This window comes from Antrostomus carolinensis, unplaced genomic scaffold (genome assembly GCF_000700745.2).
Source record: "Antrostomus carolinensis isolate BGI_N321 unplaced genomic scaffold, ASM70074v2 scaffold15906, whole genome shotgun sequence".
Taxonomy (NCBI): Eukaryota; Metazoa; Chordata; class Aves; order Caprimulgiformes; family Caprimulgidae; genus Antrostomus; species Antrostomus carolinensis.
Genome location: NW_010319953.1, coordinates 36,389 through 62,674, shown reverse-complemented (window position 1 = coordinate 62,674; position 26,286 = coordinate 36,389). Strand labels below are relative to the sequence as shown.

Sequence of the window (26,286 nt, the reverse complement as noted above, 5' to 3'; positions counted from 1 at the left end):
TCCCAAACTTGGCATAACAGGATTTAGACATTCTTATTTATAATATTTAAAATGAAACACTTCCTTTAGCTTTCAGTTTTCTTAAAAGGATACATCCAACATTTACTTTTTACCAGTACTGAATTGGACGATGCCTTCTCTTCACTGTGCTCCAAAAAGTATTTTTATATATGTTTTTAGAAGGAAATCCAGTTTCTTACTTGCAGCTGTTGGCATTTTAGAGCCCTGGAGTGAACCAATAAAAACACATGTTCTTTTAAAGAACATCTATTTTTACTGGACCTTACTAACTACCAATGACACAGAATTCAAAAAATGTTGGCTCAAATAAATAGAAGGTCTGCATTGTTTTAAATTCTATTTTTAAAACTTTTTTTTTTTACAGCAAGATTACACAGAAATTTCATATGTTCTTGTTGAAAAAGTGTGTTTGCTTTTGGAATGCTATAATGTTTTAAAAGTAATTCAGGTATCAAAGTGTTGTAGAGTATAAAATTTTAGTAATATGTACACAATGTTGCCATTGAAGAGTATTGTAATACCTTCACAAACAGGTTAATTAAGTCATTTACTTCCTAAACAGATAGAAATAAATAGATTTTGACTGATAATTCAGAACATCTTCTGTTCATACATTGTTTTCAACTTATTAAGACACTTATATGCAAAGGTCAAATTAGATCACCATTTCTTTCAGTGATACCCCTCAAAGTGGATTCAAGCAGTATGGAGATTGAATATTCCTGGGTTTTTTCAGATGTCAACATACTTAGTGGAAATGAAATTGAAGATTAATTACAAAATGCTACCAAGATTAATTTAAATGTAATCATGTCAAGGTTGACTTGATAGGGAGGTACATCCATTTTATGTTACTTGTGTTGCATCTTTATTGTACATGCTTTATATGCTGCATGATAGTAGAGTCACACTGCTGCTGTTTATTTCACTGTCCTGTCATCACAGGAGTGGAGAACAGAATAAGATTGCACCCACGTCCTTAGTTGTGCAACCTGCCATGTACATCAAGATGTTTTTTCCGTATGCTCCTCTGGCTAGGTTTTGCTCTTAGCATATTTCCATTTCTCTTTTGGAATCAGGAGAATAGCATTAATATAAATTCATATTTTAAAGGTCGATTGAGATTTTAGCTTTTTAAATAATATTTACTGTAAGAAACCTGTGCTGTTATGAAACTGGGAATTCCAAAGCACTCTTTTGAAGAAGAGTGTTCACAAAGCAGAAAAGTGAGAGGCCTGCTGATCTTACACCATGTAATGTGTAAAGTGTCACAGTAATGTGTGAAGTAGTAGATTCATTTTATTTTTTTAAATGGTGTTTAGATCATGTACGCTAGAGAAAAAACCTGCATAATCTGGGTTTAGCTCCTCAATAGTTTTTTTAGCACTTACATGTCTGAAGGCACGTAATTTTCATGCTGGACATGGAAAAAGAATTACAGCTGCGATTCTGTGATTTGTGATTTTTTTTTTTTTTTAGTCTGTGTGAGAGAGGTAAACATAGACATTAAATGCCTCAAGTCTGTAAAAATATTTGCAATCAAGTGTATCTTAATGTTTTTTCTGTATTTCCCTATTTTATGGTAAAGTCTCTTTTTGTCCTTTTCTTGCAATAAAAGTGAAACTGTGCATTAAGGAACTTTACAACAGACTCTGAGAGAATGCACTAGGCCAGAGAGATTGGCTGCCTTTAAAATAAGTAATCCTATTAGAAATGGGCCCAGATTTCTAACAGAAGAAATTAAATAAAATTCACATGAAAATGTGAATTGATTTTTTTAATAGTACTGTTGGACACCTACACTTATTTGAAACTTACTCAAATATAAGATTGAATCATGCTGGATTATATTCCTGATGTGCAGTACATTGTTAAGGATTTATTTTGTGTTTAAGAATTGTATGTTTTGGTATGTCTTTAAAATTTCTGTCTCTAGATCTTTTACTGTTCCTTATTTTATTTAGAACTCAGTTATAATTTTTGCAGTCCTACAACTTTCTGTTTCATAGTTGTTCTTTTTTTAGAGTTGACATGAGCCGTGCTTCATTGTCCTACATACTGAATTGCTCAGGAAATAGAGTTTGTACACTTGGGAAGCTCAGTTCTGCATCTTCCACAGTCACTCAGCACAAGAAACTGATGTTTCCAGGTCTTTCATTTGAGACAGCAGTGCTTACATGGGCTTTATATCTCCATCCTCATTCCTTTCTTACTAGTGTTTTCAGAAACTATTTATTAAAATAGTTTTTATCAGTTGTCTTTTATTCTAACAGATTCTATCAGTTTAGGGTTTTGGTGGTGATACCCAAACTACTTGCAATATACTGTTTTAAAATGTTCCTGCTAATACTGTGTTTTTCCCTAGTTCTGACTGTTGTTCCCCTGTGTCTTCCCACTACTACATCTGTTTTGTTTTGCTTTTTTTGTAAAACAGTGTTCTTTTCATAAGATAGTGTTGTCTTATGGCAACTAATTGTTGACTGCTGACAACTGATTACTCTTTCAAACCAAGGTAACTGGGCAAGAGGTCTTACAGTTGCCATAAAAAACAGTGAAATATATTTTAACTCACAGTTTGCATATCTTTAATCTGTAAAATAGATGTTCGGCTGACAGCAGTAAGTATACATGTGTATGCACACAGTAACAAATGTTAAATTTTTCTTTCTTTGTCATTAAGTTAAATATTTAAACAAAGCAATCTTAAAACTTATTTTCTTTCAAGATGTGGTGTGTGTTTGGAATTTAGAGTAATCTCTTTGCCTGAAAAATACAAATATAAAAACTACATGTATCCTTTCTAATAAAAGGCTGGGTCCTGGATTTGGGAGGAGGGTCTTTCTTTTGCTTCCTTTATATCCACTTACTTAATACATAAAAGCCAAAATCTAGCCTTATATTGGCATAACTAGGAGCAGAAATTCAATCTGACATTTTTAAGACTTTTTAAAACATTCTGCAAAAGTCTTTATCTGATACTAAACTTAGCTTTTTTTGGCATAAAATTGGACCAGGAAGAAACTGAATAATGATGCACACTTGAAAAACATAGCTCTAGTACTGGTCTGGGAATTTAACTTGCTTTTGTCTGATGCTTTCACTACTGCAGAAATGGCGATGGGGTTATTTACGTTAATTCGTTTGGCTTGTTGGAAAAAAATATGCCCACACTCCTCTACTTAATGGGATTCTTTCCTCGTTGCAGTGCAAACGGCTAGAGCAGGAGCTTCATCATCTGAAAGAGCAGAACCAGACTTCAGCAAACAACACGAGACATCTGACTGCTGAAAACAATCAAGAACGTGCTCTGAAGGTAAATCTCCATTTCTTCTTGCAGGCAAATTAAGGTTGTAAGCCCCTGGTGCCAGCTTTCTGGGCTGCATATATCAGTTGTGTACATTTCGGCAGAAGTGAGCTATGGTGTTTGCCAACAACCCCTTCTTTAAACACAAATACAGCACCCTTCTGTTATGGTTTTATTTTATTTTGTCTATGAAAACAACAAGAAAAAAAATAACATATCCTCCAAATTATTGGGCTGATAATTAACACTAAATTCTTGAGGTCTGTCCTTGCAATATTACATTTTATAACGTGAAGAAAACTGCAACTATTTGCCTCATGGTACCTTTGCAAACCTAATATTTTAAAGCATGGCTGTTTGATCTGTTCCCAGCAGTGTGTGCTGTATTAATAACATTGTTGACCTATACTACTAGTGACCACATAGTTGATACTACTATTTGCAAAAGGGTAGCTAGTTGGAATTGGGAGGAGGAATAATAAGTCTTGTCAATAAGAATAAAAATGAGCAGAGAGGCGGGAGAGGGTCAGAGAAAGGACAGTGTAAAGTGACAGGTTATTGCTGCTTTGAGAAAGGGAAATTGTAACGTCAGTGGAATTGATGGCTACATAAGCCGCTATCTCACCGCCAGCCAGAATAAGAGACTGCCAGGTAAGACGTGCAAGCATCCTGCACACCTATTCAACCGCTATTTTTTTAAAAATCTCTTTTTTGCGTAATGGAGAGATAATATAAATACAGAAGTTACTCTGTTGATACTGTGTTGTTGTTTTAAAACTGTGTTTGATTTAGGCAGTAAGATCCAAACATATCACATTTATAGGCAGATTTTCCTCTGCCTACTATTTTTTTTATTTTTTTTTTAATTCATGCAACAACCTGATTGATGCAAAGTATAGGAACTAGGGTAAATCCTTGTGGTGTTTGACATTTTGCAGTTAAAAAAAAAGTATAATGAATAAAGAGAGAGAGACTGTATGCCACACAAATGCTGTATATGCCAGGGGGCTTATAATTGCCATCAGAATCTGTGGTGAATATTACAAAATCAAGTGTGCAATACTGTAAGCAATCCATCCTCAGATGACTATAACTAGAGATCATAAACATTCAGAGCTGTTTCTGACCACAATAATAATATTGACTCTGGTATCACTAAAAGTTAGCACTTGCTGTGCGTGCTACTTACTGAATATAGTATTTTTTTCATTATTTACGTGCTGACTTGTTTTTTCTGTGTCACTGAAAATATTATGCACAGTCTTTCTATAAGAAAACAGAAATGTTTTATTGAAACTACACTTTTTACATTTAATATTGTCTGACATAATGCTTACAGAATAATTATATTTTCAGAATAAGATGTGACTTAATAGTTCAGAGTGTTACTAGGATTTCATTCTAAGCCTGATATTACTCTCCTAGCACCTAATTTTTAAAGAATTTAATTTCTGACTGTCACAGGCATTTGATTTTTCAAAGTTAGAGGTTAATTGGTCATAGTCTTTTAGCGATGAGAGTCTGGGGAGGAAAAGAGGAATGCTTTTCAATTTTTTTGCAAAGTTCAACTTTTTTTTAATATTGTACCTCTGTAGAGTTTGTCATAGTTCATATTAGTGTTGCCTACAATAAGGAAAGGTCCATGGGAGTACTTTTTAAAAGGCTGATGGGTCAAATTGAATCCTTGACCTTGAAAAGTTTAAAATGCCCCTATAAAATACTGGTGATAGTAGTTAGCTTTGATGCACAGCATATGAACATGCATCCTAAGCACTCATGTAAATTAAAAGCTTATCACCCATTTTTAGTGTAGGTACAGCCTAGAAAATCTGGAATGGCTGGTAGGGATGAAAGTTGTGTCAGCAACTGCTTTGGAAATGGGTTTGACCAGTGCTCTGGGCCTGGTGTGGCTGACTGAGGGGCTCCTGCTGCTATCAGCAGCAGAGCTCACTGCCAGAGAAATACCCAGCCAGAGCCCTCTGACAGGTAACGAACCCACTGTGGGGTCTTGGCACACACTTAGCCTGTGAAACCGTCTTGTTCTTAGCTGCTGCCTCCTGCCTCTTGTACGTGCTCAGTAGCTGTCGTAAGTGCTACACGCAGAGTGCATGTACAGACCCAAGAATCCCGTCCTGTCTCCTCTCTGTTGCAGATCACCCTGTGGGCATCTGACCATTTTCAGAGAAACAGGACAGGCCATTTGTCTCTGTGGTGCAGGCTTAAATGTCAACACAACTATTTTTATTTTTGCCATGATCTAGAGAACTACATTTACTTTAACCACCTCCATGTGCAAACTGGGAACTGCACTATGTACTACTAATTCAGATGTAAACACCTCTGGAAGGAGTTCAGGTATTCCTTCTGTGTCTATCCAGGACAGTTTCTGTTAAGAAAGGGTTTTTTGGGGTTTTTTTTAAATCTTTGATTTTCCATACTCTCTTAAACTTAATTAACATTGTCTGATTCAGTTTGGCAAAAGATGTATCCTGGTGATAGGTGGCAGGTGAGGAATTTGATCTGCTTTAGATTTTCTTCAGGGAATACCAGAAGTGTTGTAAACATCAGATGTGGTGCAAGGATACTTGAAGTCTTAACTGGATAAAAATCCAGTAATTGGGATCAGCTAGATTAAGGATGACCAGTACACAAGAAACCTGTTTCATTCCACTGATGGTATGGTCTAATAGGTAAGATAAGCTGCAAGCTTTCAGCTTTATTTTTAGTTACATTAGCTCACAGGGCTACTGCTACCCTTCTTTTGAGGCAGTAGCACCCATAGACACCTGAGTGAGGCAGAGGAGCAGAGAGACAGATTGCAACTGTGGGAGAGGTGTGGTGGCAGTAAATTGGCCAGATCCAGGATCTGGAGGTCACAAAGATGGTGTAAGCACTTTTGCATACTTTTTTTTTAAAAAAAACACTTTTAGATCCCAAGTCACACCTGAGGATCATGTGACAAATAAAACAAAGGACACATAAGGCATGCTGTACAGACCTATACTGTGTCATCTTATTGTGCACTATTAACATCTGCACATCTTTGTAAAATAGCTCTTAACTAATCTCTGTCATACATATTAGTGGTATGTGATTTAAAATTTCCAAATTTAATGTATTAATTGCATAAAACATTCTTTATGTGGGCTATTCACTCCCACAATGCCAAACTGGTATTCCTAATTTTTATAATATTCTTATTGGTCATAGAGGATAGTATTAATTGAACGAAAAGGCAAATTTAAAATTTCCTCCAAGCAATGCCCACAACTGCACAGAGGTCATTCAGAGAAGAATATGGGCCCCTATTTCCACAGTTAAAGTAAAATAATCCTCTTCTTTGTGAAACCATTTTTAAAAATCTCTTATAATATTTTGGATTGAATTATAGATAAATCTTTTAGGGATAATTGCTTCCTAAGGGCCTATACGTTTGTGCTCTTAGTACATTTTCATAAAATAAGATCTGCAGAGTGCTTTGCAGTTCTAATGTGTCAGGGTCTATACGTAAGATTATTCATTTGTGCTTGGCCTTCATAATTAACATTTGGTCTCTACTGATTCTGATAAATGTATTGCCACAATACCCTAAAATAGCTGATTCAATTAAACATAGCAAAGTGGAAGAATTGCTATTTTTTCATTAGTATTCAAATATTTTTGTACATCATTTTATTGTTGTTAGCTTTGTATTTTGTTAGTGTGTATTTTTAAATGCACAGTTTTAAGTAATACATTTTCCTAAGGAAATATAAAGATTTTGCCAGGGTGAATAGCCTCTTTACTCAGCTGAAGAGCAGGAAATAAGTCTTTTGAAACAAATAACTTAATGTTAAAATTTATAAAAAATGTTTAACTGGATTTGAATGAAACATAGGGAGAGGTGACTTTTTTTCATAGGCCTGATTTATTTCGTAATTTTTAATTAGGTGCTATTAATCTGCTTTAAAGGCCAGAGAGACATACTACTATTACTTCCAAGCCAAACTCTCAAAATGGAGAGGAGGGCTGTTTCATGATGATACACAGGTCAGGTGCCCTTTAGTGACTGAATGAGTTCACTCCATCCAAGTATGATGTCATCAAAACTTGTAAAGGTTATTAATCTCTTCAGAGCTGTTAAGAAGTTAAACTGGTTATGATTGGCTTGTTTTGTTATATTTTTATGAATAATCATTCTTTTTAGTTGTGATTTTCTGTAGAATTCATCCTATGTGCTTCCATGGTTTTAAGAATTTAGAGTCAGAGGCAAGAAAGTGGCCTGAAGTACCTGTCAGAAATTTGTCTACAGTAGTGTCATAAAGTGATTGTAGCTGATGTCATCCGATTTCTGGTGACATAGAATTATTGTGTCAAGGGCAAGAAATCATCCATGCATAGTAGCTTGGTAGTTGTTCCAGTGATAATGCCTATGAAAAAGCCACTTTTGAAGACTTAATTTAAGTACTCCCTGATGCCTGTCATAAATTATATTAAGCTCTCTTTGGATCCCCAGAATTTCCCAGTTTCTTAGAGTAGAAACCATTTTTCCATATCTGCTTGACAGTGCCAACCTCAAAAACAAATCCAGCTGACTAGTCAACGTATCATCCATGAAGAACATGATCCCAGGAGAATCCGATGTCATAAGAGTTTAAAACAAATTAAGAAAAGCTTTGACATGAAGTTCAGAATGGTTGCTGCTGTTGAAAAGCATGGAGTAGTCACACTATTTAGACACATAATACCGCCTATGGAATAAAGTGCTTTTTTCAGAACACAGGAACTGGGGCCCTTATCTGCAAAAATTAACTAATTCTAACAATTTTTTTTATGTTTAGAGCTTCAGAGTTGAAGTTTCAGAGTCTCATTTTAATGAGTTTAGACCTGGTTTATGGCTATAAAGCCTCTGATTTGTTTCTGACAGAGCCACAAGCTTTTGAAATGTCCTGTAATCCAGGAAAACTTGCCTTGAACCAGTGGTGGGAAGCTGAGAGATTCCAGTCTCATCTCTTCTATTTAAATTCCAGTTGAGCATACAATTTTTACATTTTACTGTAGTTATAAATTGCGTCTGGAAGTGTTCAAGGCCAGACTGGGTGAGGCTTTGAGCAACCTGGTCTAGTGGAAGGTGTCCCTGCTCGTGGCAGGGGGGTTGGAACTGGGTGAGCTTTAAGGTCCCAACCCAAACCATTCTGTGATTCTGCAATCCTAGAAAACTCTTAGAGAAAAGCCTTTCAATACTTTCATCGTCATTTTACATGAGGCAACAGAGGTCAGGTTGATTTATTAGAAATGAACATGTTTTGAACGTGGTGAGTCCCAGCCACATCCAGAACACGGCTCTGTCAACTTCAGCCATTTTGACTGTTGCACTGTTGTTGGCTGCAGTGCTGTGTGTGTGGTAGAAACCAGCTGCTGATTGCCAGTATTTTATAGTTAATAGATGAATAGCTATGTTATGCACGGTTGAGGTAGATGTTACACCTTTCTCCAGTTTCTAGCTACAAAGTAAGTAGATAATAGTCTGCAAAGAGTTTAAAACTTGCTATTGATCTACTTGTTGGTATGGTGTTATTGTTTGTTAAAAGATGCTTTAAAATACTGTGCTTACTTCAGAGTGGCTGGGTTTTTTTCAGTGAAGCAACTCAGCAGTATTCATATGTTGGACAATCCACCCATTTCTCTCACATTTTGCTATGAATTCCTCTGACCAGTATGCACTGTTCCCTCTGTGTCTGACAGAATATCAACCTGTGTAAGCTCAGCTTGAGAGCTCACTCTATGGAGTTAACTCTAAAGTAATCACGCTTTTCATTTTGGATGTCGTGCTGCTACCTATAACAGAGACTGCTAACACATATGCAAATGAATTTATAGGTATGTTTGGAGACTGGGATGTCAGCTTCGTATCGAAAGTAGAAGAGAAGTAGATTGCAGATCTGCTGCTCAGTGTGAGGAGATGCACTGTGACCTTACATTTACTTGTGATCTATATCTATATTTCTGAAACTATGGGAACATTTCAGGAGCAATGGAAATAGTTAACAGGCTTCTTGGAGGTTGTGTCCAGTAAGTAATACGTTGTTACGACTCATCCCAAAAGGTTCTTCATGCAGTTCTTCCAATAACTTCCTCTACTGATTTGTCCTTGTGTAAGTTAGGCAGCTGCATTCTCTAACTTTGTGCAAGAGCAGTTTCAGTAGTTCAGTTTCTTCTCCTAAGAAGGGCACCACTTTTCTGCTTTCAGAAGAGTTGTCCAGTTCAGGTTGTAGAAAGCCACAATGAGTTCCTTACACTCTACAGCAGTATGTGCCCTCATTTAAATGTCTGAGCAATGTGAGAGACAAATTTGCTACCCTGTCAGTAAAACTTGTTATAAAGCACATGATCACTATTAATTTTTAGAGTGGAAGTTTGTTGAAGTTTGAAAGGTTGAATTACTTTAAATAACATAGTAGAGGTGGAAATAAAAGACCTAGTAAAACTTGGACCATGCTGCTGACAATCTGGATGTGGATAAGAATGCACATTTTTCTTCAGTTGCTGCTTCCTAGGCACTTTATCAGACTGAGCAGATACAGTTGCAATTTTAATTGCATTGAACAGAGCCTTTGCTTGTGCTGCACCCAAAAACACTTAATCACAAGGTTTTAAAGGGTGTCACTAAGGTTAGACGAAAGTCTATTCAGCTCTTAACCATGCTAGAAACATGATTAGTCACTTTATGGCTGGTGTTATTAAATAGTACTATACACCTCAGAGGATATCAGTGTAAACCAGTGCATCGTGCCATAAATGAACACTAAAATGAGGCCATGTACAACTCCTGCAGAAATAAGTCTCTCCATGTTCCGCTTCAATATTAATTTTCTATGTTCCTTTCTGCTTAAGCTGCAGTGTCTCCAAAAGCTGTTGCTACAGACTTCTGACAGTCCACCCAGTTATCTGTATGTATGGAGAGGGAGAAAATAACTGGTATAATACTACGGTGACCAACATTCTTCCTCAATCTCAATGGAAAAAATGTGAACACTGGTCAAGTGGTCTTTAAAGCAGTCATTTGAAGTTTCCTCGAACTCAATTGTTTCTTTGAGCCAGATGTCATAACCTGGTCCCCATGTCAGTTCAGCTCCAGAGATCCTCAGCCAGGGATTTCTCCTTCATCTGCTGTCATATGTTTAGGAGTGTAACAGTTCACTTGCATATATCCCCTATAGGTAGGAAGTTACTAATATAGCACATTTATTTGACCATGAGTCAAAAAGCTAAGTTCAAAAACTTGATCTACTAGTATCACTTTCAGTGGCCAGTTTTGTTAATTGGTTTTTGTAGCCATCCAAGCTGGTAGGCTTTATTTAGTTATGCAGATCTTGACAGAATAGTTGTTCACGAGTGGCATCTACATTCTTAATGAATCTCCTCCCATTTCATAATTGTTTTAGCACTGATACACATTTGACCAAAAATACTTTAATTTGTATAGGGAGTTGAAAGTGAAAACAAGTGCTTAAATGTGCCATAAGCAAATAATACAATGTTTTCCCCGATGGAAAACATGGGAAATAAATTATGAGATGAGACAGTTGTCCTTCACTGAGAGTGAAGTTGTCCAGAGTCCCTTTAGAAACACAGGCTTCCAGAGCCTGATAGATCTGATTTATATGAAACATCGACCTGGGAGCTGAAGAGAAATTATGTTTGGTAACATTAGTACGTGCATGATTTTCAGTAGTCAGCTTGTGATGTCATTAAGTGGCTGTGTGGATAGGCAGCAGGGCTGTTTGTACTCCTCTTGGTTCACTAAGGCTTCACTGTGGGCCAGAAGTTTGAACTCATTCAAGCCTTGACTTGTTTTCAAATTGAAGGAAACAAATAGACGTATCCAAGTTCTTGTCTTTCCGTCCTCGGCTGCACTGGCTATGCCACCTTCCTTTATCTGTAAGACTGTCCTTTCATTGACAGGATTGGCTGGCATGGCAGCCCTATGTGTACAGAATTCTCTGCACAGCAGCTACTCAGGATTTCTTGCACTCAGTTCAAATAAGTTCAAGAAGAAGATCAAACAGTGATGTTTCTTACTTACTGTGACCTCAAGTCTTTCAGAATTGTTTCAAGGCAAAGTAATATGTGGATGAGAGTGAACATTTATTGGCAGAACAACATTTGTCCTTAAAGTGATCCTGAGAAGAATTGTATCTGTCTAATAATTATGCTTGTCTAGGGCACTGTATATCTTACAGAATTTTAGCATTCTTCATATTACCTGTAAACAGCTGCACAAGAAAGGCACTGCATGTGTCTTGACAGACAGAACAAACAGCATCTTGGCTAAAAGGGTTTGTTCACCTTGCCCAAAGAGCCTAGGTCTTCCTTCTCTCCTGTTAACAGATGCTGAATGTCTCTTAACCAAAGCAGGTATATTTATTGAACTCTGATTCAGTTCTGAGCACTAAGGAAATCATTACTCACACTTTGTGTTTGATGTCAGCTTCCATCTGCTCCACTAGAAATTCCTTGGCAGTCTGTTGGTTTTTATTTGACAGCCTTCAAATCTTGGCACCAGATTACTCTTGACAATCTTAAACATCAACAAACTGTTTGTATGTACTATAAATGTCCCTTTGTCATTGGAGATGATGTAGTCATTCAGACATTTTAGCCAAGTCTTTTACTTTTTGGATTCCATTTCATAGGTGGAAATTGTCTTCCCATGAGGGCAGTCAGTGTTACTGCTTACGATTAGCAGAAGTATTATTTCTGATGAATGTAGCAGGTTCTTGGAGTGCAATATTTTGGTTTCAGGTTATTCTAAATCTGGATTATCAGTCTCACAATCATCTAGGCTGCTTCCATGTCCTCACTTTTGGTATGCAAAGAATCATCTCTCTCCTGGTAATAGGCTTCTGTGACCATGGACTTCCTGTTGACAGGGCCCTCTCATCCATATTTTCCATTTAACCATTCTGTAATTTTGCATCTGCACATATTATATTAACTTGGCATTTTACAAGTGCCTTGGACTTTAATGCACCTGTTTTTCCTTCTAACAACGTAGTTTCCACTTTGTATGATTGAAGGTCCTTCCTTACTCGGTGATGCTGCCACTTGGCCTTGTAGTTTCAAGGATGTTTCATTTATAAATGTTTTGCAGGTTTTTGTCTAAACTCTGTTAAAGGAGTTAAACTGGAATAATTTATGGGCCTGGGTCAGATCTCAGATATATGTATTCTAGAAATACATATCCTGAAATAAACAAACATTCTGAAGTTTTAGAAGATGGAACAAACTATGCAGGCATCCTGTGGCCAGATATAAGGCTGTCTGCTACCTTCTCTTTCACTCCTTATCTTCATAGAGGTGACATCCATGCCTTAAACCAATGATAAAAAATTTTGGTGTGTTCTAAAAAACACTGAAACTCATTTGTATCTTGTAAATTAGAGTCACAGAATCTGATAGGTAAGCAAAACATACAGTACAAACCACAATCAATTTAGAAAAGCTACTTATATGGAAAGGTGAGTTCTTACAAAAACAAAAACTCTGATTAACTGTAATGATAAGCTTCATTGCCATCTCCAATGGTGTAGTTTATCACCCCAGTCATGGGTTAATTTCTCCTTCCTTCTGCCCAATAACACATCAGTAGTACTACTATGAACCTTTGTAACACCTGAGGAGGTGTCATTTTGCTGTACTTGAAACAGCTCTAAAAAAAATTATTTCACTTTCCGACTAGTACGGAGCTTCATTTTGGGATTATATGGATCAGGAACAAAAGGGCATATGTTAATCTAGTTGTAAAACAATCATGAAACCTAATGTATCAGACTTACTATGAGAAAACTAGGACTCCTTCACTTGCTGCTTTCTGATAGTATAAAAAATATTTCCAGACTTAGTTAAGAGATTCTAAATCTGAAGCCATTTTGTACATAAAATAGTAACTGTTTTCCACAGTGTTTAAAGAAGCCCTTAGCGTTAGTTTCCATTAATAATACCATCCTTAATCTTAACTGACAGTTTTCAAACTACCTGTCAGAATTGTACCATACTAAAACAAAGGAAGTACCAGAAATATTTAGCCAAGTTAAGTTTTCCCTTTCTCAGAAGTACTGAGTATTAAATGATGCTGGTGACAAAATATCAGATTTAATGAATGAAGGGGAGTCGTCGCATTGTTATGTATTATTTTTTATTTCATAGATCTTGTTTCATTCACCATATGAAATCTGTTATTCATACATAGAGAAACAAAGCATGGTAAATCTTAATTTTCAATCATTTTTTCAGTGTCTTACTGTATACCATTTTTTTATGCTGCACAGGAAAATTACCCTCTTTTGTTTGAGCAGCAACTGTAAACAAAATCCTGAGCCTGAGTGCATGATGACATGTCAGTTATTTGTCCTACAATAAAATGTATAAAAGGTAGTAACCTAAGCTCTTGTGCAAAAGGCAAGCTACAGGGTCATTAAATAGCAAAGGTCTTGCTCTGACCCATCCATGACCTCCTTATCTGAAGCGCCTCTCAGAATTGATAGAATCTACTTTAGATCTTGGGCAAAGAAACCAGGGATAGGATAAAGGATCAATATAAATGTTTCAGAATTTTAGATATTTGCTAAAAAGGAATCTATAGTCTTTTTGTGTTTACGTTTATCCAAATTTCTGTTCAGAATTGGAGAGCCTGTTCCTAGCAATTTACATGCAAGTATGAAGTATAGTTCAGGTCAAAGGGTACGTATAGGAAGACACTGAAACGTTAGGTCTTAGTATGATTGTAGGGATGCAGACTAGCCTTGATTCAGAAGCCTCAAGGTGCTACCTCTTTGCTCTTATTTATCTTTTTACTGTAATCTGAAGGTCTCCCCTATTCTGTTCCCAGGTGAGAAACTTTAGGTTTCGGAATGAGATGAAGTCAAACGAGTTTGTGTCCAGAAAGTAAAGCTTGGTGCTTAGCCAGCATTTACTCAGAGGAGTCAGCATGAGTCAGGACTCATTTTGCCTGTCCTTTTTCATTCCCAGCTCTTTATTTGGTCTGGTGCAGAGGCGCATTTTTGATGTTAGGGCACTTGTGCTCCTAGATCACTGAAAGACTTTTGAAAACCGCTTTCTTTTCCCTGTAAATAAGAGCAAAATCCTGATTTCACTTCCATGTGTGTGGCCATGTGGAGGTGTAAAGGAAAAGTGGACTCTGCTCTTCATATATGCAGGTTGCTAAGGGGAAGAAAGGTACTCCTTGTGTGCAGTAGGTGTGTACTTCTACTCTAGCACCTATTCAGTAGGTGTGTATTTCTACTCTAGTACCACCTATTCAGAAAGTATATTAATATTTCTTTTTCTGAGTAACACAAGCACAGATAGAATTTTGGCATATTGAATGCGTACCCTTGGTTTTTATTGTTTGAAGACTTTAAAGGTATAAAGTCAGCTTCACATCAGCAGAAGTATATCAGTGCATTAGGATTTCAACTCAACATATATTAGGTTTATCTTCATATTTAGAAACACTGCATGCATAGCTCTATCATGTAGCTGAATCAAAATTGCTCATTACACTTGCACAAAAAATGAATTATTCACTGAAAATAGTCAAATAAGGTCTGATTTCTCCTGTAAAATACATTTGCAATTAGAACTTCCATTTCTTGTGCTGCAAAATTCAGTCAACTGTGTTGTTACTTCAAAAATTCAACCTTCCTTAGTGGTAAGGTAAATATATCTTACAAAGAAAAAGCAATACAAAGGTGAAATTAGAAAAGAGTTCTCTTTAAACTTTGGATAGGAAGCTGAAGTAACAAATGCTATTGTGTAATAGTAAATAAGAGTATATCACATTGCCTGAACGTGGCATTAATGTGTATTGGTGATTGTGTTAGGCTGCTAAGCAGATGAACTTACAATTTAAAATTAAACTCAAAGACCCAAATGTCATTTTGTAGTTAGAATCAATATATAAAGAAACCTTATGGGACTTCATTTTCTGAACTGTGTTGGTTCATACTGGATTTTCCATCTCCAGAACTGATTCTCCACTGAAGAACAGATGTCAACTTTCACAGTTTTACTGGACATATTCAGATTCCATACGGTTTCATAAATTTGCCATTTCCTTGTGGATCACAGTCAAGATGAATATTACAATGCTCATTCGTTTATTAAAGAAATACCTGCTATGCTATGCTGGAGGTGTTATTAAAATGGTGGTAGTGTAACTTACACATTACGTCTTGGCCACATGTTTTGAAAAATTGAGATAACTTATTTTTTTAAAGTCAGTACAATTTAAACTATTTTTTACATTAGAAGCATAATTTGGACCAGGTTTTCAAACACTGAAGCTAATCTTGTAGATTAGGCCTGATTCTGTGCACATATGCAGCAGTGACTGCTGGAGAGCAGTCCTGCTGACATTAGTAGTTACTGTTATAGAATCCAAATTTTGAGAAGAAATGAACCCTTTCTTAGTTTGCTCTCAAAGCTTCTGAGTTCCACATGCACTTAAATTTTAATGAGGCTAGGTCCCAAATGTGTGAAGCCTTAGGCTGTTGTACACACATTTAGGCTGTTGTACACACATTTAGGCTGTTATGAAAATATTCAGAGATCAGAGGAAATTCTGTTCAAATTTGGTTTCATAAACTAGGTATCTTACATGATACAACAAGATCTGGTTAGAATACATGGATGCTTTGCTAGTTCTTTCGGAATTGCTCAGGCCATTTTAACAGGAAAAGATTATTGATGTCCACGTTAAAAAAATCTATTATCCTTTCCCAGTGAAAAACAGCATATCCCTTCAAAACCTTTCCACCCAAAATCTCATTAAGAGCACCTCTAACTTTAACCATGCTTCTTACTGAGTTTATTGTAAAAAAATGAATGAAGCATAAAATAATCTCATTGCCCTTGTACTTTAATCCTTTATCCCATCTTCTGAAAGGATGAAACTATTTAGTACAGGTTTCTAGTCTGAAGATGGAACTGTTTGCTCCACTGTTAAACAACTGAGTAAATTATTTGAATACACTACTCGGTGTCAACTAGCTGCGTTTTGAAGAGACATAAGTTTCAAACTTTTTCCTTGCATGTAGTCTAGAGGAGAGACTTAGTATTCTAAACATTATCTTTTTTTTTTTTTTTTTTTTTTGTATTGTGCTAGACTTTTAAGCATTTAAGAATATCACAAAAAATGAATTTATTTTAATTGGTTATCTGCTCCTATTTCTTAACAGTTGAGCTATAACTGTCTTGGATGTTGGAGGAGAGAGTGGCTGAGAGTGACTGAGAGTGACTGAAACCTTGGAAATGTTGCTGGTAGTTCCTTCCATTTGGAATTGCTATACAACAGTAACAACAAAAACACTTGTTTTCCAAACTAGATAAAATAAAATCTGTTTATCTAGCCTATTAAATCTGGGTGCCAACTTCCAAGCAGATGCAGTTTTAAGCTCTGTAGATGCTAAATCCTGAAACATTTGGTCTATAAACAAAAAGCTGACATCAAATACAGCATTGCTGCTTGACATAGTAATGGTGTATATGTGCTGCATTCACACAAAACAGGGAGATGATTGCTTCTTTTGTATGTTGCTTAGGGTTTTTTCTTATGTTAGAGTATTAAAACAGATATTAAATTTATCATTAATGCGATGCGTGGTCTCTGTTCAAATCCCCTTAATTACAGATTGACTCCAAGGATTACACAGCATGGATTTTAATTTTAACTGAAACAAAAAGAAAAGCTGCTTAAAAATTATTCTTGCTGAGTGACTCATTGGACCACAAATCAATTTTTAACATCTTTTGACAAGGGTTGTCAGATTTAAAATATTAGAACAGAGCTAAGTGCACCTTCAAACTCCAATTGTATCATGTCTACTTCCCAAATAAAATGTTTTATTAACTTTGTCCTCACAAAGGAATGTCTGCTTCTCATATTTTTGTTTTTTCAGTTATTCTTTAGGAGAAAAAGACTTGCTGTCTTGCTGAGATCTGTTTGTGTTTGTAGAAAGTTACATCAGACTTCATATTTCCTTTCTTTGGTAATTTGAGAAAAATTACCAAGCAGAGTTGACGTTGTAGCAGCAACAGCGTATTTCACACCCTTGTGTTGTTTCCCTTCTGACCCCTATCTTTAGGACTTAAGAGCTCCACTCTGCAAACTTCATTCCAGCCTGAAACTTAGAATAGCAGGTCTGGGTCCAGAAACAACATTTTCACATATTGGGGCCTAATCCAGTAAACCTCACACAGGAGGCTACTTCTGTGAGTACCTATTATTCATCTGAGTAAAACTTTAGGGATCAGTTTTTAGTCTGTTTCTTACAGATTTTTTTTCCTATTTCTTAAAAGATAAAATCAGCTTCCCTATTTGTTTCATGATGTAAAACTAATTTTTCACAGTTAAAGCTTATTAGTATTTTTTACAGCTTTACTGTATATCTCCTGCCAGTTCTTTAAGACACATAGAAAAAAAAGAAGTTGCTCTGTAGACCTGCATCAAAAAATAAATGCACAAAGCTGAGAGTCCACAACTTCTCTTGAAGTTAGGTGCAGCTGAAAGCACCCTATATCTCTCAAAATGTGGATGCAAGTTTCTTGCTTCAAAAATGCACTCCTTTTGAGACTGAGTAGTAACTTGGAATACAAAAGGCTTTAGGAATGAGAAATTAGCTTTTGGACAGGAGGTCACTGTAGTGCTGAGAGATAAATCTATCACTGCTCTTTAAGGGTAGTTAGTGATTTGATAAAGTTCCCCTAACTCAGTTTGTTACCTTAAAATGTACTTCCTGAGACTTCACAGATCTGCAGGTAAATAGCACTGTTATTGCTGCATCTTTGTATGGGGTGAAATTTTTGCATTTAAACAGGGATATTTCAACAAGCTTTTCTCTCACTTTTTTTTTAGCTATCTCTGAATTGTTGCTCTCAATGTTCAGTGGTTTTCTCCATTAGTGTACTAGTGCACTTTTTAAAAATGAGTCAGATTAAACTCTAGTGCTTGGTATTATAGCCAAGCATAAATCCTTTCTATTTGAGCAGAAAAGTATTTCTAATACAAACCAATGAATAGGCTAATTTATACACAATATTATTTGGTTTGATTTGTCCATTATATGTAATAGTCTCAATGGTATATGATTTTCAAGTCACATGTGCTTAATGCAGAGGCCAGAAATAGCAACGAGGTGAAACAGTGAGTACACTTGCTCTTTATGGCTCTTGTTGCAATCTTAACATACGTAGGTTAATAAGTGTGCTTGCATGCGTGATTCCTTTCGTGTTCGTTAGGCAGTGCACAACATCATAGTGACACTGGCTTCTGGCAGAAGTGTGATGTTTTACCTTCATTGCAGTTGTGTTCTCTTGGCTATATTCAGTAAAGCTTTAAATGTGTTATTGGATGGACTTTGAATATAAAAGTATACAAAATAGTTCGTATTTTTTGTCAAAAACAAGATAAAATGGCCTAAAGAAAATAACAATGACTGATTTGTAATGTAAAGTTCAATTTTGCAAGTCGTCTCTTGAGGCCTGTTTTGTGAGATTGTAAACTATTTTGAATGCTTGGTGAAGTTAATAGGGGATGAGGAAGCTCAGAGCTGTTCAGACAGATCCTTTGATAAATAATACTGTCTCTTTACCACACCATACAAAATCTGGAAAAAAAGAAAAATCCTGCTTGTATCCTAACATAAATAAATGTATGCGTGAGCACTGTCTATCTTATGAAGTCGTTAGTGTTTGTTTAAGTTGGAGCACAGGACACACAGTAAGTCTGGTGTCTGGTTTTTGAAACTGGGGGGTGTAAGCGTCTCTGTCAAAAAGAAAATTGTTCTGGAATCTGAAGGCTGAGACTGACAGGAATAATCATCCTTACAATAAGTAAGACCTGATTTTGACATATGTTATCTTTTTAGCAATGTTGTATGTTTGCAATACATTTGCTGTTGGTATAGATGTGAGGGTCACGCTGTTTTGAATGTAAAATTTCAGGATTTTTCCTGGATCTAGGTTTTTATATTTAGATTATGAAACAGTTGTGCATTTTGGGGTGAGGAGTGTTGTCGGGGCTGTTAGTTTCAGTCCAAGCGTAACCATCTCTGTTTAGTTTACCAGTTTTTCAGAACTAAATTGTAACTGTCAGTAGGTGTTTAATTTTTGCTGATGTATTACTTTTCCCCACCTCGACCCCACGACGCATCAACTGCGTAAGTGAAGAGTGACTATATAATTTCTGGGGGTTTGCTCTGCATTTGCTTTCCATACTTTTTCTTTAGCCAGTACTTCATGGCTGTTAAACAGGATGTGCTGTTTCCTGGAACAGCTAATTTACAAGCAAGTACTTTTTTAGTTTTGTATGTGTTCTTTCCCAATAATCAAAAAACCAAAGTTTATTCTCTTGGTTTGGGGGATTTGTGGCCTTTTTTGTTGTTGTTATGTTTTTTTATTTATGCTTTTATCCACTGGATTAAATCTCTTGTTTAGCTATTGCAAAATCCCCTCGCTGTCTTTTTAGTTGAACCTGAATCATATAAACAAGGAGTCTGAATTACATTTGAGGAAGGAAATGTTCGACTTGAAACATGGTGCTTGCAGGTAAATCAGTGGACACTGAAAATAAAATTATTAGAAATAGAATGGCTCTTTATTTTATGTGACTGATTTGGAGTTGGATACATCTGAAAAGGAATGAAAAAATGTTCTCTTTGCTTGAGATTTGCCAAACAATGCTATAAGCTCCAAGTTATTTTGAGGTGGTGAAAGGTGAAACATTTGACATGTTCTTTTTGGGCAATGCTTTAAAAAAAGAGAGGGCGGGAAAGAGGCGTTGCCACATCAGAGTTAAGGGTGTTTGTGGTTGTCCATGACAGCGGCTCCAGTTTTAAAACACCTGTGTTTACTTTCCAGCTTTTCTCAATCGGCCTGAAAGTGGCCTAAGAATGGCACAGACAGACCTGCAGTATGGCTGTGTTGCCCTTGCAACACACACACACAAAAAAAAAAGAAAAAAAAAAGAAAAAAAAGAAAAGACAGAGATAAATCTCTTGTTATGCAGCTAATCATTAACAGCATTTTTGTGCTTAGCTGGAAACATTTTGAACTTTTCTAAATTTTTATAGTCTATCAGATAGTGCCTGTATTTTTTTTTTTTTTCCTAATCTACTAAAATAAATTTTTATCTTTGCTATTTAATTTTCTAGCAAAAATGAAATTAACTTAGTGTTGGTTTGTGGGTTTTTTAGTGGTAAATTATAATAACAAAAAATTATATTTTTGTTGAAAAGTGATATTTCATTCCAATATTTGGAAATATGTGTACCAATACTTCATTTAAAAGAGGAAATACAAAACAAAACACAGGCACAGCCCTCCCTCCTCCACCCTCCCTGAAAAAAAAAACCCCTCATCTTACAACTCTTTTCCGAATAGAGTTTTGCTTCATAAAATCCTGTATTTGATGTGTATTCACTTTCTGTAATGTGCTAGCTTGCATTTTATCACGTAAATACTTTGTCCTGCAAAGGGTTATAGTGTTAGGTGTAAAATAGATGACTCTTGAAAACTGTGTGATGGAGATTGAATGTTTTAAAAAGAAAAAAAAAAAAAAGTCAAACTGAGATATCACATTTTTCATGCTTGCTTAGAAATATTAAAATAATTTGTGGGTCAGTATTTAAGATATTCATATGATGAGAGACATATTTTTTACTACTGCTCCAAATTTATTTATTATTACCTTTAAAATTTGTTCACATCTTACAAAATTTTTTGGCTTTTTAAGAAAACCTCAGCTGCTTTCTCTAGTACTTTTTAATTGATGTAACATCTCTTCCACCTTCTACTCCAGATGACATACCTGACATTCCTGTTTATAAAAATACATCTGCTTCATAATTATGTTTGTTTTTCTTTATGGATCACTCAGTATAGGTCAAGCTTTGTTTTCTGGAGGTAGGAAAAAAAAGCAAAAGAAAATACAGCACTGATACAGGAGCATAGATAATTTCTGCCTTAGACTGATTTCTTTTTAGAATCGTGAGTTTAGTAGACAGATTCAAGGTCAGTGTATAGGGATAAACAACGTGAAACTCTTTAATCAAGATACGTAGCCAAACTGGAGCACAATTACTCTTATACTGTTGGTCTAACATGATGACTGGACAAAGCACACTGGGAATGTGCCTATCTCCTCCAGAGCAGGCACCTCTAATAAACTGAGAAATTCTACCAGAATGATATTCCTTTGTGATTCACAGCAGAGCAACCACCTTTCTGCAGCTTCCCCAAGGGGCAGGAAAAGCGGTATGGGTGCTGCCTTCTGCAGAACACACAGAGCGCTCTCAACTGTCTGCAAGGAAAGGTGCTCAGAAAATAGAGGGTTTTCAACATCCCTCATTGTCAGTGATTCAACTAGAAAATCTGGAGGGTATTAATCTGAATCAGCTTTGCAGAGAAGAGCTTGTGAGCTAGATCCTCACCTGACTATCTGCACAGTAGTATCACTGAAATTCACATAGCATTACCCTTTCATATCAGTAAAGGGCATAAGCCAGTGCCTCGACTAAGAAATGAGGGGCACAAGAGATCTAAATAATTCACAGAATTTATTCCAGGGGGCTGTAAAAGTAATTAAATGATACATCTAAAAGATAGGGAAGTTGTCACATTTCCTAAATTACCAGGTGTAGGTATGTTTTAAAAGCAAACTTGATAACGTCAGTATATGAAAGGGGGGAAAAAAAGCTTTGTGAGTGTAACTGTTTTTCTGAAGGCAACACTGAGATCTTGATAAGAAAGAGGTAAATAGAAAGCTAATATTCAAAATACGTCTAAGTGGTTTGGATGCCTACCTCTCAAGACTTTTAATAGCTTTTAGGTATCTAACCTACTTACAGTTTTTTGAGTCCCACTAAGTACCTGTCTTAAGCTGCCTCAGCACTTCTAAAAATCTGATCATCTGTTCACTTTTTGACCTCTCTTAAAATTAGTTCCTGCTTCTTGTAAAAGCTGATGGTTAAATAAGAGCAAAATTAAAGACAGCAGCTTCCCAGCAGTTAAAACTTGAGTGACCTTAAAGATGGAATTGCTTCTATGAAATGTATTTATTCAGTTTGTGCTTGTGACCATCTAGTAAGTCACTCTAGCTGTTCACTTGTGAATTTTTAGCATTAAAATATCTGTGAAATGCACAGTCTTTACACATTCATTACAGATGCAAGACAAAACTAGCCAGCTATCTAAGGAAAGGCGTACTTATGTGAGCGTAGACCAATTGTCCTGTTAGGGATGTGCACACAAATGGGTACAGTTATTCACATGGTTCCTCAAACCAACCATATATTGTCTGTCTCTGGTCTAGGTTATGTAGCATTGTTAGGATGGTACTGAATTCAACACATGATACCTAGCACTTCACCTGGGAATACTTTCACATGGACTCTTGAGAAGAGCTTGTGTGACCATTTGTAATGACTGCAAAGCAGGTTTTTGGGATCCGTCCTAAATTTACTAGGCTTCACACTTTTCCTCTTCCTGTACTGGAATCACATCAATATTGAAGGAACTCTTCCATCTTCAGAAAATACAGCCAAAAAGGGACAAATACAGAGGTTACCGTCTCTGCAGCTTTTTTTTTTTTTGTCCTGCTCAACAGTGTATTTGATACCGTAGGTCTTGCATATCTTGCTAGAACTGACATATCATGGATTCTCCCCCGTCAGTCTGGTTAAGGCCTGCATGCTGGCAAGATTGTTTGTACCATCCTGCTTTTAGTCGCTTTATGCCTTTCTGATCCAGGGATAAGGAAATATCTTAAAGGTAGGACACATTTTTGTCAGCCTCAGCACAACCTCTTACCATGTTTCCAGGGGATATCACATCCTCAGAAGAGCATACAAGTGTCAGGCAGTAGTGCAGCTGGTTGCACTGGTGTGTATATGTACTTAATTTGTAGAAGCTATGTCTTTCACTCACTGTAAAAACTCAAAAATGCATCTGCCTTTTCACTTTTCAGAGATTCTCAACAAGAATGAAAAGAGGTAAAGAGATTCACATATGCTCCACATTTATGCTTGTGTTTGCAGCAATTATACGCACAGTCCATGGGAAACAACTGTTTAAAAATGGCCTGGTTTGCAAATATGAGGCTCATCTTCTTGATGAATTTTTATTTTTCTGTTCTTTTCCTGTGTAACAATGTGACTGGAAGCCCTCTGTGGTCTTCAGATCACAGTATCTTCTGGATATAAATGATTTCTCAAGAGAACATTGTGTGAAAATGTACTTTAATTTTAATATTTAAAAAAATAAAGAAAGGATTTTGTATGAAGTATCTAGCAGGCAGGGTTTTTAGCCTTTTTTCCCTGAGAAAATAAGGGGTATATGATTATCCAGTCTTTGTTTTCACCTTCTGATTTTTAGCTGCTTTCAACCAAATCTGACAGAATTGTTGGATCCCTAACAGGGTTTCTCTGTTCTACTCAGCTGCAAATTTTCATGAAAATCCTAATTTCCCCACTTAAGGAAAAGTTGTGGAGAACTTTATCAATAGCCATTACTGTTTAGCAGGAGACAGCTGTGCAACAGGATATCGGTACTGTCCAAATGATGGACCAAAAAAGTTAATTAGAGTTAGCTGAAGGTATTGTAGCAGAAAGCTGTAACAGAAATAGGTAGAATCCATTAATTTTATGAGGATGTTGGAAGGGATATGGGGTTGTTATTATGAGGGAAGGTGGTAGGAGGAAAGTGTAAGAGAGAGAAAGGGTGAAGATTGGGATCAGACAGGGCTTCATTAGTACTGCTGGTACAGAACTTACTTGATTTTTTTTTTATACTTTTTTTTTTTAAGATATCATTTTGCCCAAGGAATTAAAAACATTTTAATGTCAATATAAACTTTTTTCTTTTTTTTTTTCTTCTGTGTATCAAAATACTGCATCTAGCATCAGAACTGCAAATTTTACATCTATCAAGATTAGTACAGCCATGGTGAGGAGCTTCAATCATTTCTCTCTGTTGCTCTATTTATGCTACATTTAAAGTGATGACATTAACCCCTTGAAGGGGTTTTAACTTATCAAATTAAAGTCTACGCCTTTCATTAGCTTTTAATAGCATGAACATTGTCCTGGTTTTGAGCTGGGTTTCTTTTTAGTAGCTAGAACAGTGCTGGGTTTTGCTTTCAGCCTGGGATTTGTTATGAGAGAAACACTGACAACATAATAGGGTTTTCATTTTTGTCACTGAAAGTGAAGGACTTCATGTTTTGTCAGTCTACAAGCACAAGATCTAAGGGGGCAAGGAATATTTAAATTAATAAGCTAAATTGGCATTTGGATATGCCAGTGGGATATTCCATATCATGTAACATCAAGTCCAGTATATTAGTGAGGGTCTCTTCCTCTTTTGTCTCTCTCTGGCTTTCGCTCGGGCTCTCGCTCTTCTGGGATTGCGGTTTCGGTTCGGGATTGTCGCTCCTCTGGGATCGTTATCTGGGAACGGGCCGGGCTTGGTTGGTGGGTGGTGAGCAATTGCACTGTGTATCACTCATTTGCATATTTTATTATTGTTATTATTATCATTACTATTTTAATATTAGTATTATTTTAAGTTTTCTTTTATTTCAATTATTACATTGTTCTTATCTCAACCTACAAGTCTCCTTACCCTTGCCCTCCAGTTCTCTCCCCTATCCCCTGGAGCTTGGGGGGCAGTGGGTGAATGGCTGTGTTGGCTGTTAGCCAAGGGCTAGTCCAGTGAAACCACCACAAACACCAACTGGTGTCTGACAGTTTTGGGGGAAGTAGTGAAGATTAAAAGAGATGGTATTTGAATTAAATTGATGTTGAAAAGATATTGTCACCAAAAATACTTCTCATAGTTTTAAAATCATTCACTTTTGTGGTCAAAGATTCATTTGGTGGCATTTCTGACTTGGAAAAAAATATTTTAAGATATATTTTTGTATTTTTAACAAAGTCAAAGAAAAGTGAGTCTTATTTTCAGATACATAGAATAATTTCACTTATTTCTCTTTAGAAGAATAATCTGGTTAATATTTCAATATTAAAACCTTTTTATATAAATGTTGTTTATGCAAGTACTTCAAAACAGAAAGGTTAAAAAAAACCCTAAATATAAAAAAAAGCTGAAATTTTGTCACATAAAAGAAAATGAAATAATGAAAAAATATTTATCTTTATTTTTATTCTCATATTATGTTCCACTCCTTCCTTCTTTTGTACCTCTGAAAACTACATTGAGCTTTGCATTCTTCTCTTCCATGTTTCCATACAAATTATTACTTCTCTTTTCTCCCATCTTACACCATACCTTCAACATCACGCAGCTTTCTTCTATTCCCATTCTCAAAAATGTTTTATTTTGTCTTTCCGCGTTGTTTTCCTAACTTACCCTTGCTGTTTTTCAACCTGGATGTTTGTTTCTTCCTCATCTGTCTTAGCCACTTCATTGGCCCAACAAGAGCCTGAACATCCCCAAAGACCTTTGTCCCATGCTAAGAGCCGTACCTAAGATACTGGTATTTTCGTGTATATTGGCTTTAGTTGTTCTGTGAAGCAGAAAGATTACTTCAGGTCCCCACTAATCAAGCAGAAAATGGATGACATGAGCAAGATCTGAAAAGCTCATTGGTAGCCCCTGGAGAAGTATTGCATTCAAAGTTGACAAATTGCAGGGGATTTAAGGAGTGCATGATAGGGCAAGCAAATGGTCTTGCTTTCAGCAAAGTTATTCATCAGAACATTTGTCCTTTCAGGAAGGCAGGTTATTTAGACAATAATTATGAGTATTGTGTATGTGCACAATTGTACAGTGCTATTTGCTATACACAGAAAAAGCTACACTGAAGTAGCCAGTTAATCAAGAGTTAACCTCAGTTCTGGCATTTCTGAAGTGAGCATCTTCATTTACTCTCCTTTACCCTGAAACAGTATGTTAACATTTTT

At 36.2% G+C, this 26,286-nt stretch overlaps 1 protein-coding gene across 1 annotated transcript in view; it reads left to right on the top strand.

Moving 5' to 3' along the window:
- The window catches only part of LOC104526098 (mirror-image polydactyly gene 1 protein), a gene marked incomplete at both ends in the record, with an annotated part of 91,150 nt that overhangs the window by 41,336 nt on the left and 23,528 nt on the right, over positions 1–26,286 (top strand). Inside the window, one exon of the mRNA XM_010169455.1 lies at positions 3,227–3,334. Within this exon, the coding sequence (XP_010167757.1) occupies positions 3,227–3,334 (108 nt within the window). The remainder of the gene's footprint in view (positions 1–3,226; positions 3,335–26,286) is intronic.